This window comes from Coregonus clupeaformis, chromosome 35, assembly GCF_020615455.1.
Source record: "Coregonus clupeaformis isolate EN_2021a chromosome 35, ASM2061545v1, whole genome shotgun sequence".
Classification (NCBI taxonomy): domain Eukaryota; kingdom Metazoa; phylum Chordata; class Actinopteri; order Salmoniformes; family Salmonidae; genus Coregonus; species Coregonus clupeaformis.
This window is the reverse complement of record NC_059226.1, coordinates 16,405,184-16,418,470: the sequence shown is the minus strand read 5'-3', so window position 1 is coordinate 16,418,470 and position 13,287 is coordinate 16,405,184. Positions and strand designations below refer to the sequence as shown.

Below are 13,287 nucleotides of genomic sequence, written 5' to 3'. Positions count from 1 at the left end.
ACGTGTGCAGTTTTGTCATACAACACAATGCCACAGATGTCTCAAGTTTTGAGGGAGTGTGCAATTGGCATGCTGACTGCAGGAATGTCCACCAGAGCTGTTGCCAGAGAATTTAATGTTAACTTCTTTACCATAAGCCACCTCCAATGTCGTTTTAGAGAATTTGTCAGTACATACAACCGCAGACCACGTGTAACCATGCCAGCCCAGGACCTCCACATCCGGATTCTTCACCTGTGGGATCCTCTGAGACCAGCCACCTGGACAGCTGATGAAACTGTGGGTTTGCACAACTAAATAATTTTTGTACAAACTGTCAGAAACCATCTCAGGGAAGTTCATCTGCGTGCTCGTCGTCCTCACCAGGGTCTTGACCTGACTGCAGTTCGGCTGCGTAACCGACTTCAGTGGGCAAATGCTCACCGTCGATGTTCACTGGCACGCTGAAGAAGTGTGCTCTTCACTGATTAATCCCGGTTTAGACCTGTACCGGGCAGATGGCCAACAGTGTGTATGGCGTTGTGTGGGCGAGCGGTTTGCGGATGTCAACTTTGTGAACAGAGTGCCCCATGGTGGTTATGGTATGGGCAGGCATAAGCTACAGACAATGAACACAATTGCATTTTATCGATGGCAATTTGAATGCACAGAGATACCGTGACAACATCCTGAGGCCCATTGTCGTGCCATTCATCCACCACCATCACCATCATGTCTCAGCATGATAATGCACTGTCCCATGTCGCAAGGATCTGTAAACAATTCCTGGAAGCTGATAATTTACAGGTTCTTCCATGGCCTGCATACTCACCAGACATGTCACCCATTGAGCATGTTTGGGATGCTCCGGATCGACGTGTATGACAGCGTGTTTCAGTTCCCGCCAATATCCAGCAACTTCGCACAACATTGAAGAGGAGTGGAACAACATTCCACAGGCCACAATCAACAGCCTGATCAACTCTATGCGAAGAAAACGTGTTGTGCTTCATGAGGCAAGTTGTGGTCACACCAGAAACTGACTGTTTTTCTGATCCACGCCGCTACCTTTTTTTAAGGTATCTGTGACCAACAGATGCGTATCTGTATTCACAGTCCTGTGAAATCCATAGATTAGGGCCTAATTTATTTATTTCAATTGACTGATTTCCTTATATGAACTGTAACTCAGTAAAATCTTTGAAATTGTTGCATGTTGCATTTATATTTTTGTTCAGTGTAGTTCATAGATTGCGTGAAAGTGGTCCCTCTCACCAGCAGAGGGCAGTGAGATCATACTTAAAGAGCATGACTATCTGTAAGTCGTTGTAGGTGGATGTTTACATGTTTGTATTGAGTGTTTTTGAGTGGATCAATCAGAGAGTCAGAGATACTCTATGTTTTACTTTGATCCTATATGCACTCACCTCCTCTCATCCCTCTCCTGTACCTTACCCTCTCTTCTAATCTTCTCATCACCTCTCTTCCACTCTCATGGCCGCTTCTCCCCTTTTACCATCTGTTCTCGTCAGCCCACTCATCCCATATGCCCTTCCTCTTTTTTCCTCTCCTCTCCTCCTCTACCATCCTCTCCTCTCCTCTCCTCTCCTCTCCTCTCCTCTCCTCTCCTCTCTGACCCTCTCCTCTCCTCTCTGACCCTCTCCTCTCCTCTCTTCTCTTCTCTGACCCTCTCCATCCATTTACCCTCATCTCCTCTGCTCCCCCTCCTTTCCTCTCCTCCTACCTTGAACTTAGTCCCCTTCCTTCTATCCTCCCCACTCCTCTCCTCCTCTCTTCTCCTCCCCTCTCATTCCCTGAACCATCCTCTCACCTTGAGCTTGGTGCCGTCCATCAGGAGGAGCTGCTCCCCGTCGATGTCCCTGGCAGTGAACTCTGGGATGTACTGCTCCATGTTCAACCCCTTCAGCCACTGGCACACCTGCTGGGTGCTCCACGACGAAACCAGGCACAGTGGCTCGTCTATAGGCTGGAAGGAAGGTTGCCCAAGATATTCAGTACGATTGCATTGCTTCAGCTCCCTAATAGGAAAAATAGCCTCAGTGCAGTGACATACAGTTAACATTCTGCCTAATTACACCCACTAATATGGCTCTTTAGGTTGCAGTGACTCAATTACAAAGCTGCCTCTATAGTCTAGACTCTCTTGAGTCACACGCGCGCACAGGTTTTATAAAAAGTGGATTACATGACCTAGGCTACCATATACAAACCCTGTTCAATTACTTCAACCATGCTTATTCAGGTAATGTGCTCTGCTGGAAGGCAAAACAACATATTCCCCATTGGGACTTTCCATCTCACCAACAACTGGGACACACATTGACTCTCACACTCTTACTCAACCAGATGTGATTAAGTCCTGGGTCCAAACACTATTTATTTTTCTTTTAAATACTTTGTGTGTTTTATAGTGTGAGCCTGAGGTGTGTTTAAAGAGGGGAAAAGTGTTTGATCGTTAGCTAACGTTAGCTTAGTGTTAGCCGAGAACATAAGGTAACATCAGCTTATGTCTGAGAAGGTGGTCTGTGGCAAACGAAAGTGTCTGTTTTGGGTCTAAACTGCCACTACAAATAATAATGTGGCTTTCTATTACACTACATGACCAAAAGTATGTGGACACCTGCTCGTCGAACATTTCATTCCAAAATCATGGCCATTAATATGGAGTTGGCCCTCCCATTGCTGCTATAACAGCCTCCACTCTTCTGGGAAGGCTTTCCACTAGATGTTGGAACATTGCTGTGGGGACTTGCTTCCATTCAGCCACAAGAGCATTAGTGAGGTCAAGCACTGATTATGGGCGATTAGGCCTGGCTTGCAGTCAATGTTTCAATTAATCCCAAAGTGTTCGATGGGGTTGAGGTCAGGGCTCTGTGCAGGCCAGTCAAGTTGTTCCACGCCGATCTCGACAAACCATTTCTGTATGGACCTCGCTTTGTGCACGGGGGCATTGTCATACTGAAACAGGAAAGGGCCTTCCCCAAACTTTTGCCACAAAGTTGGAAGCACAGAATCATCTAGAATGTCATTGTATGCTGTAGCATTAAGATTTCCCTTCACTGGAACTAAGGGGCCTATCCCAAACCATGAAAAACAGCCCCAGACCATTATTCCTCCTCCACCAAACATTACAGTTGGCACTATGCATTGGCACAGGTAGGGTTTTCCTGGCATCTGTCAAACCCAGATTCGTCCATCGGACTGCCAGACGGTGAAGTGTGAATCATCACTCCAGAGAACGCGTTTCCACTGCTCCAGTGTCCAATGGCGGCGAGCTTTACACCACTCCAGCCGACGTTTGGCCTTGCACATGGTGATCTTAGGCTTGTGAGCGGCTGCTCGGCCATGGAAACAGTTCTTGTGCTGACGTTGCTTCCAGAGGCAGTTTGGAGTGAGTGTTGCAACCGAGGACAGACGTTTTTTACACGCTACGCACTTCAGCACTTGTCGGTCCCGTTCTGTGAGCTTGTGTGTCCTACCACTTCGCAGCTGAGCTGTTGTTGCTCCTAGACGTTTCCACTTTACAATAACAGCACTTACAGTTGATTGGGGCAGCTCTAGCAGGGCCGGAATTTGACCAACTGACTTGTTGGAAAGGTGGCATGCTATGACGGTGCCATGTTGAAAGTCACTGAGCTCTTCAGTAAGGCCATTCTACTGCCATGGCTGTGTGCTTGATTTTATACACCTGTCAGCAACGGGTGTGGCTGAAATAGCCAAAACCACTCATTTGAAGGGGTGTCCACATACTTTTGTATATATCGTGTACATGTAGTAGGAATAGCAAAGTAATTTGCAGTTTGATTATTGCCGCTGAAATGTCACAGTAATCCTTACAAAAATGTGCTGTTTGATGTTTCACCGTAACATTTTGGAACGTTCATTCAAATCGTCCAACTGAAATTGCAACTAATGGAAGATGTTCACCGCAAATGGAAGCCCAGTTGAGCGCACCTCCGGAGTGCCAGATGGGCAGGGTTCGCACTTTTGAGACTATTCCATTGGTTCCTTTGCATCAGACACGCGCCACACAATCAAGTGCAGTTAAAATATTCGAAAGAAAACATATACTATCTGTACCCAGGTCTGACGTGCATCCTGCATCCCTCTGTAATGGCAGCTTAAGGGGAGGAGAGGGAGAGAGTCAGAAGCCCCTCTGAAAACCCAGTATCCCCTCCAACATCCTGAGGTAAATCAGATGTGGCAGGAGAGAGAGCTAGTTTACCGGAGGTAATTGATTCCCTAATCACTGTGCAGCCGTGTCTGAAGGCATTTGGCCTGAGAGTGTTTTTGCGAGAGCAGAGCACTCACACCAGACTCAGGCTTTAGAAACACCAGGACCACACACTCTACACTCCTACTGTTATTGATCTAAGTGAACTGCTTGAAACATCTAATTGAATGCATACTGTACTATAGTATGTACTGTAAGCTAGTTGCCATGGATAACCAAGAAGACATAACTACAGGAAGTCCACTTGGGGTTATTTCAGTTAATGGTACACAGCTTACCAGAGAAGACTTCAGAGACGTGGTTTTGGTGGTACACTATAAGAGATTTGAGTGGAACGCTGCTTTAATCAAAAATAGTCTGTTGCATTCTTACTGTAAACAGTGATCCAGGCCTCAGACAAACCCTCTGTCTCATACTGAAATTGAGTTTAGATCCAATTAGTCTTAGGCAGAATGCACACTACCACCAGCACCCCCACTGCAGTAGGAAGCCCCTCACCTCGTCTGAGGACTGGGAGAGGGTTTGATAGCGTTGTGAGGAGCGGGAGGATGAGTTGGCTGTGGTCCCACTGGAGGCGTGGGGAGGACTACGGGGGGGCGGAGAGAACTCATCACTCAGGGCAGACTCCTGAGAGAGAGAGAGAGAGAGAGAGAGAGAGAGAGAGAGAGAGAGAGAGAGAGAGAGAGAGAGAGAGAGAGAGAGAGAGAGAGAGAGAGAGAGAGAGAGAGAGAGAGAGAGAGAGAGAAATTATCCATCCATGATAAATGACTATTGTTTTCTCTGGATTGTTTCCAGTATTCTTTGACACTTTGGCATTAAGTACAAGTGCATAGAGATGTGTGATATTTTCAGTGAGTGTGACCACTGTGGTCAATCCGTACTGGATCGATTGATTTGTCCAGTTCAAGATCAATTGCATCTGACATTAATAGGATATTAATGCACCGTTAGTAAACCTTACTTTCAAACAGTTGAAGCTTCGAAATATGAAAGGTTTGGTCACAGCAGTAACACTTAAAAAGAATACAGAAACATCATATTTTGGATTAATTGCCCTCTCAAATGATGCGCCTGCAAACACATATGCACACACACACACAAAAATCACATAGACACACAGCCCTATAACAGCGCATGACAGTTCCCTTGAGAGCCACAGGACAGAGGCCCAAATCTCCAGTGCAGAGGAGGAAGGCAAAGTCATGGGTATCTGCCTCCTCTCCAGACACTAGGCTTATTAGGGTTACATCCCAAATGGCACTCTGTTCCCTATTTAGTGCACTACTTTTGACGGTGGTGGAAAAAGTACCCAATTGTCATACTTGCTAAAATATACTTAAGTATAAAAAGTAAAAGTATAAATCATTTCAAATTCCTTATATTAAGCAAACCAGACGGCACAATTGTCTTGTTTTTTATTTATTTACGGTTAGCCAGGGGCACACTCCAACACTCAGACATCATTTTCAAACCATGCATTTGTGTTTAGTGAGTCGGTACAGATACCCCAAAAACTACTTAAGTAGTACTTTAAAGTATTTTTACTTAAGTACTTTATACCACTGCCTTTTGACCAGGGCCCATAGGGCTCTGTTCAAAAGTAGTGCACTATGTAGGGAATAGGGTGCCATTTGGGACACACCCTAGAGCTATTATCCCAGCTGGACAGACACACAGTGGTGGAAAGGGTTTTAATGGCCCTCTCTGCTTTCAATGGGAAGCTGCAGCTTTAATTGCTATGCAGAGCGAAGGGTCCCGGCCTCCATGCTGATGACTAAGTGCATCTTGGATACTTTGCATAGCTCCTCCTCTCTAGTAAAGCCCATGGAGCTCTGTTCAAAATTTCACTCTAGTCCCTATAAAGTTCACTACTTTTGACTCGTAGTCAAAAGTATTGCACTTTATGGGACATAAAGGTGCTATTTGGGACGGGCCCATGCGTTAAATGGAAATATGCTCTGCTATGTTGCTTTCCTACTTTTGTTAAACGGTAATCTAGTTGTCTTGACATTGAGGTTGTGGTTAGCTAAAAGCATCGCAGCGGTCAAGTCTCCAAGGTGAGTAAATCAACAGCATCGATTGCATCATGGGATTTCTGCCTACGACTGCAAATGTGTGCAAAGAGAGCCATCCAACAAGAAATACAGTGGGGAAAAAAAGTATTTAGTCAGTCACCAATTGTGCAAGTTCTCCCACTTAAAAAGATGAGAGCCTGTAATTTTCATCATAGGTACACGTCAACTATGACAGACAAAATGAGAAAAAAAAATCCAGAAAATCACATTGGAGGATTTTTAATGAATTTATTTGCAAATTATGGTGGAAAATAAGTATTTGGTCAATAACAAAAGTTTCTCAATACTTTGTTATATACCCTTTGTTGGCAATGACACAGGTCAAACGTTTTCTGTAAGTCTTCACAAGGTTTTCACACACTGTTGCTGGTATTTTGGCCCATTCCTCCATGCAGATCTCCTCTAGAGCAGTGATGTTTTGGGGCTGTCGCTGGGCAACACGGACTTTCAACTCCCTCCAAAGATTTTCTATGGGGTTGAAATGCTTCTTACGAAGCCACTCCTTCGTTGCCCGGGCGGTGTGTTTGGGATCATTGTCATGCTGAAAGACCCAGCCACGTTTCATCTTCAATGCCCTTGCTGATGGAAGGAGGTTTTCACTCAAAATCTCACGATACATGGCCCATTCATTCTTTCCTTTACACGGATCAGTCGTCCTGGTCCCTTTGCAGAAAAACAGCCCCAAAGCATGATGTTTCCACCCCCATGCTTCACAGTTGGTATGGTGTTCTTTGGATGCAACTCAGCATTCTTTGTCCTCCAAACACGACGGAGTTGAGTTTTTACCAAAAAGTTCTATTTTGGTTTCATCTGACCATATGACATTCTCCCAATCCTCTTCTGGATCATCCAAATGCACTCTAGCAAACTTCAGACGGGCCTGGACATGTACTGGTTTAAGCAGGGGGACACGTCTGGCACTGCAGGATTTGAGTCCCTGGCGGCGTAGTGTGTTACTGATGGTAGGCTTTGTTACTTTGGTCCCAGCTCTCTGCAGGTCATTCACTAGGTCCCCCCTGTGGTTCTGGGATTTTTGCTCACCGTTCTTGTGATCATTTTGACCCCACGGGGTGAGATCTTGCGTGGAGCCCCAGATTGAGGGAGATTATCAGTGGTCTTGTATGTCTTCCATTTCCTAATAATTCTTCCCACAGTTGATTTCTTCAAACCAAGCTGCTTACCTATTGCAGATTCAGTCTTCCCAGCCTGGTGCAGGTCTACAATTTTGTTTCTGGTGTCCTTTGACAGCTCTTTGGTCTTGGCCATAGTGGAGTTTGGAGTGTGACTGTTTGAGGTTGTGGACAGGTGTCTTTTATACTGATAACAAGTTCAAACAGGTGCCATTAATACAGGTAACGAGTGGAGGACAGAGGAGCCTCTTAAAGAAGAAGTTACAGGTCTGTGAGAGCCAGAAATCTTGCTTGTTTGTAGGTGACCAAATACTTATTTTCCACCATAATTTGAAAATAAATTCATTAAAAATCCTACAATGTGATTTTCTGGATTTTTTTTCCTCAATTTGTCTGTCATAGTTGACGTGTACCTATGATGAAAATTACAGGCCTCTCTCATCTTTTTAAGTGGGAGAACTTGCACAATTGGTGGCTGACTAAATACTTTTTTCCCCCACTGTATATGTATTGTTAGGTGTCCTGTGGGTGTACTTACTGGTTATATGGTTTTATGGCAAGGACAGGCTACACATGAACATATTAGCAGAAAGAATGTCATCATTTACAGCAGAGATATACTTCAATATGTGAGATACCATATTTGTTGTGCTGACAACGACTTAGAACACCTTTGATTTATAAAGCAATTTGTGCACATAAGCAGAAAAACTATAAAGCTGAAAGAGCCAGGCATGCTCTTAACTATACGTTTGACAAAGAAATAAAAACACTCTGATATACGGAACACACACCTTGTTTTGTTACATCAATGGTGTGATTGGACGCCTGATTATTTCCCACCAGTCCTTTCTGTGTCTCTTAGCTAAACGGTCATTGGCCCACAAGCTTCTGAAATATAATCTATTTCCCTTAGAAATACTTGGGCCATTGGCAGAGGCTTTATGCTTTAATTAGCTGGAGCAAAGCCAGTTTGAGGCATATGTCTGCCTTCCTGGGTATTGAACAGACAAACACTATAAGTCTATCTTCTTCCTATAACCCTGTACCTCAGCCTCTTTCTTCTGTATATTAAGCTATTTTTTTCCCATCCAATAGATGCACATGTACCAAACCATGTAAGAGGAAGACAACAGCACCAAAATCCCTCAACGTGGTCAATCGGATCTATCAACTGAAGAGTCTCTTGCATCGACGCCATGTTCTTGTTTTAACTCCCGAAGTCATCTGTCGATAGCTTTTCTGAAACAGGTTCAATTTGACACGAGTATGTGACATTGTGGCGCACAAAGGGCCATCGATTTCCCCTCTGTGTAAATGTAGCCAGGCTTGTCGATAAATGTCGAATAGCAGCACCCTCTTGGACTCAGAGGAAAACTCACCCTGTTTCCTAATTGGGTTTCAATCCCCTCAGACTCTCCACAGGAGCTGAGTCACACTATGGGCTTCTCCATTTATATATCTATATATGTGTGTGTGTGTGAATATGTGTGTGTGTGGAGAGAGAGAGAGAGAGAGAGAGAGAGAGAGAGAGAGAGAGAGAGAGAGAGAGAGAGAGAGAGAGAGAGAGAGAGAGAGAGAGAGAGAGAGAGAGAGAGAGAGAGAGAGAGAGAGAGAGAGAGAGAGAGAGAGAGAGAGAGAGAGAGAGAGAGAGAGAGAGAGAGAGAGAGAGAGAGAGAGAGAGAGAGAGAGAGAGAGAGAGAGAGATGGATGGAGAGAGAGGGTGGGTGGGAGAGAGATGGAGGGAGAAGAAGAGATAGGGAGAGAAGCTTATGAAGGATGACAAACTTGACGATGCTAGCCGCAGCTCCACAAGACTGTTTGTAGCAGTGTTATATCTCTGGTGTCTGCTTCTCTCATCTGTTGACTGTTTTTGCATTTGAAGCTCAGACCCAGTGGGAGAAGGTTTTCTCCTTCTTGACAATTCATTTGAAAAGATTTGTAAAAAGCATTTGGCATATCTCCAATGATAACAGCAGCATCCTTTTCTCTGTAATTTAAACTGTGGAATGTTTGGTTGTTTAGCAACAAAACCGAGGCGTGCGCAACTACGGGGCAAAACAGGGGTTGGCCTATATTGTTGACAACGTAAACTATATTTCGGCTCCAATGTCAATTGAAAACATAAATACAGTTGCACAATGAGCATTTATCTCTCAAATACATCGTTACAGTTGTTGGTTAGCTAGCTACAGTTGAAGTCGGAATTTTACATACACTTAGGTTGGAGTCATTAAAACTTGCTTTTCAACGACTCCACACATTTATTGTTAACAAACTATAGTTTTGGCAAGTCGGTTAGGACATCTACTTTGTGCATGACACAAGTCATTTTTCCAACAATTGTTTACAGACAGATTATTTCACTTATAATTCACTGTATCACAATTCCAGTGGGACAGAAGTTTACATACATTAAGTTGACTGTGCCTCTAAAAAGCTTGGAAAATTCCAGAAAATGATATCATGGCTTTAGAAGCTTCTGATAGGCTAATTGACATTATTTGAGTCAATTGGAGGTGTACCTGTAGATGTATTTCAAGGCCTACCTTCAAACTCAGTGCCTCTTTGCTTGACATCATGGGAAAATCAAAAGAAATCAGCCAAGACGTCATAAAAAAAATTGTAGACCTCCACAAGTCTGGTTCACCCTTGGGAGCAATTTCCAAATGCCTGAAGGTACCACGTTCATCTGTACAAACAATAGTATGCAAGTATAAACACCACGGGACCACGCAGCCATCATACCGCTCAGGAAGGAGACACGTTCTGTCTCCTAGAGATTAACGTACTTTGGTGCAAAAAGTGCAAATCAATCCCAGAACAACAGCAAAGGACCTTGTGAAGATGCTGGAGGAAACAGGTACAAAAGTATCTATATCCACAGTAAAACGAGTCCTATATCGACATAACCTGAAAGGCAGCTCAGCAAGGAAGAAGCCACTGCTCCAAAACCGCCATAAAAAAGCCAGACTACGGTTTGCAACTGCACATGGGGACAAAGATCGTACTTTTTGGAGAAATATCCTCTGGTCTGATGAAACAAAAATAGAACTGTTTGGCCATAATGACCATCGTTATGTTTGGAGGAAAAAGGGGGCAGTTTGCAAGCCGAAGAACACGGCATCATGCTGTGGGGGTGCTTTGCTGCAGGAGGGACTGGTGCACTTCACAAAATAGATGGCATCATGAGGAAGGAAAATTATGTGGATATATTGAAGCAACATCTCAAGACATCAGTCAGGAAGTTAAAGCTTGGTCGCAAATGGGTCTTCTACCCGAGCCAAACAATACAGCACCTGCTGACAGGCGGACAATTACACACAACACACGACTAACAAAACGAGAACTTATAGGACACATAATTAACACTAAACAGAAACAGGTGTACAACTAAGACAAAACCAAACAAACATCGATAACATACAACGGTGGCAGCTAGTACTCCGGGGACGACGACCGCCGAAGCCTGCCCGAACAAGGAGGAGGAGCAGCCTCGGCCGAAACCGTGACAGTACCCCCCCCCCCGTGTGAGCCCAATATATAAGTCGATCCCGAACCTCGAGCGGAACGTACGTCCGACCCACAGGACACTGTGGAGGGCTAGGGTCGGTACGCAACGCCCGCTCGATTTCAGCATCGACCTCCCACACTACCGGTGCCACCAGACAAGACTCCGGTAGTATGGGAGTGGGCTCAACGGACCTCTCCTCTGTGTCATACCGCCGGGACAGGGCGTCTGCCTTACCGTTCTGGGACCCTGGCGAGGGTTCAGTCTCCTAGCTGCCCGGATGTACTCCAGGTTACGGTGGTCAGTCAAAATGAGGAAAGGGTGTTGAGCCCCCTCAAGCCAATGCCTCCACACCTTTAGGGCCTGTACCACGGCTAACAGCTCCCTGTCCCCTACGTCATAATTTCGCTCCGCCGGGCTGAGCTTCTTGGAGTAAAAAGCACAGGGGCGGAGTTTAGGTGGCGTGCCGGACTGTTGTGATAGCACGGCCCCTATACCGGCCTCAGACGCGTCCACCTCTACCTGAAATGGTAAAGCGGGATCCGGATGCGCCAACACCGGAGCCGAAGTAAACAGGCCCTTCAGTCTCCCAAACGCCCTGTCCGCCTCAGCTGACCACTGCAAGCGCACCGGACCCCCTTCAGAAGAGACGTTATGGGAGCTGCCACCTGTCCAAAACCCCCGGATAAACCCTCCGTAGTAATTCGCAAAACCCAAGAACTGCTGCACCTCTTTAACCGTGGTTGGGGTTTGCCAATTACGCACGGCTGACACACGGTCAACCTCCATCTTCACCCCTGACGCGGACAACTGATAACCCAAAAAGGAGATAGACTCCTGGAAAAACAGACATTTCTCTGCCTTGACATACAGGTCGTGCTCCAGCAGCCTTCTCAACACTCGGCGCACCAGCGCTACATGCTCGGCTCGGGTAGACGAGTACACTAGAATGTTGTCAATGTACACGACCACACCTTGCCCCTGCATGTCCCGAAAGATCTCATCCACAAAGGATTGGAAGACTGAAGGAGCATTCATCAACCCGTATGGCATGACGAGATACTCGTAATGACCCGAGGTGGTACTAAATGCTGTCTTGCATTCATCACCCTCCCTAATGCGCACCAAGTTGTAGGCGCTCCTGAGATCCAGTTTTGTGAAGAAACGCGCTCCGTGTAATGATTCCGTCATAGTCGCAATCAGAGGGAGTGGATAACTGTACTTCACAGTGATCTGATTGAGACTACGGTAATCAATACACGGGCGCAATCCTCCATCCTTTTTCTTCACAAAAAAGAAGCTCGAGGACGCAGGGGAAGTGGAGGGCCGTATGTATCCTTGTCTCAGAGACTTCGGCTATGTATGTCTCCATAGCCCCTTCTCCTCTTGAGACAGAGGATACACATGGCTCCGCGGAAGCGCTGCTCCTGCCTGGAGGTCTATCGCACAATCCTCCTGTCTATGTGGTGGCAATCGCGTCGCCCTCGCCTTGCTAAACACGAGTGCCACCTCCTCATACTCGGGGGGAATGTGCATTGCGGGCACTTGGTTCGGACTCTCCACCGAGGTCGCCCCCACGGAAACACCCATACATCGCCCCACACACTGGGCAGACCACTCCTTAAGAGCCCTCTGTTGCCACGAAATAGAGGGGTTATGGGTAATCAACCAGGGAAGCCCCAGCACCACTGGATACGCAGGAGAGTCGATCAGATATAACTGAATAGTTTCCTCATGACCCCCTGCGTACTCATCCTAAGTGGCGCTGTGACCTCCCCTAATCAACCCCGATCCCAACGGGCGGCTATCTAGTGCATGTACAGGAAGGGAGCATTGACAGGAAGGAGGGGAATCCCTAACTTAACACAAAAATTCCGATCAACAAAATTCCCAGCTGCGCCTGAATCTACTAGCGCCTTATGCTGGGAATGAGGTGCCACCTGTGGAAAACTGACAGGTATACATAGGTGCACAACAGAGAGCTCTGGGTAAGTGGGGCGCCTACCACCTGGAAGGACTCCCAGTGCGTGGCCTGTTGTCTCGTCCCCCTGGAGACCCTCCCCAGCACCTAGCCGCAGTGTGCCCTCCACGGCCACAGTTGGTGCAGGGGACGGCCCCCTCGGGCTCCTTCTCCTCCTCTCTCTAGCGCCAGCACCTCCGAGCTCCATAAGGCTCGGCTCGGAGGTGCTGGAGGATGGAATGGACGGCCCCCACTCAGGACGTCCGCGGGTAACCAGCAGGGTGTCGAGACGGATGGACATGTCCACCAACTGGTCGAACGAGAGGTTGGTGTCCCTGCAGGCCAGCTCTCGGCGGACGTCCTCCCGCAGACTGCAT

General features: G+C 46.5%; 1 protein-coding gene across 1 annotated transcript in view; it reads right to left on the bottom strand.

Annotated features, from left to right (window-relative positions):
* Nucleotides 1-13,287, bottom strand: part of LOC121569637 (sterile alpha motif domain-containing protein 14-like) — a 37,027-nt gene that overhangs the window by 3,074 nt on the left and 20,666 nt on the right. The window contains exons 8-9 of the mRNA XM_041880761.2: nt 4,733-4,861; nt 1,811-1,966 (exon numbers count right to left, since the gene is read on the bottom strand). Of these exons, the coding sequence (XP_041736695.1) occupies nt 1,811-1,966; nt 4,733-4,861 (285 nt within the window). The remainder of the gene's footprint in view (nt 1-1,810; nt 1,967-4,732; nt 4,862-13,287) is intronic.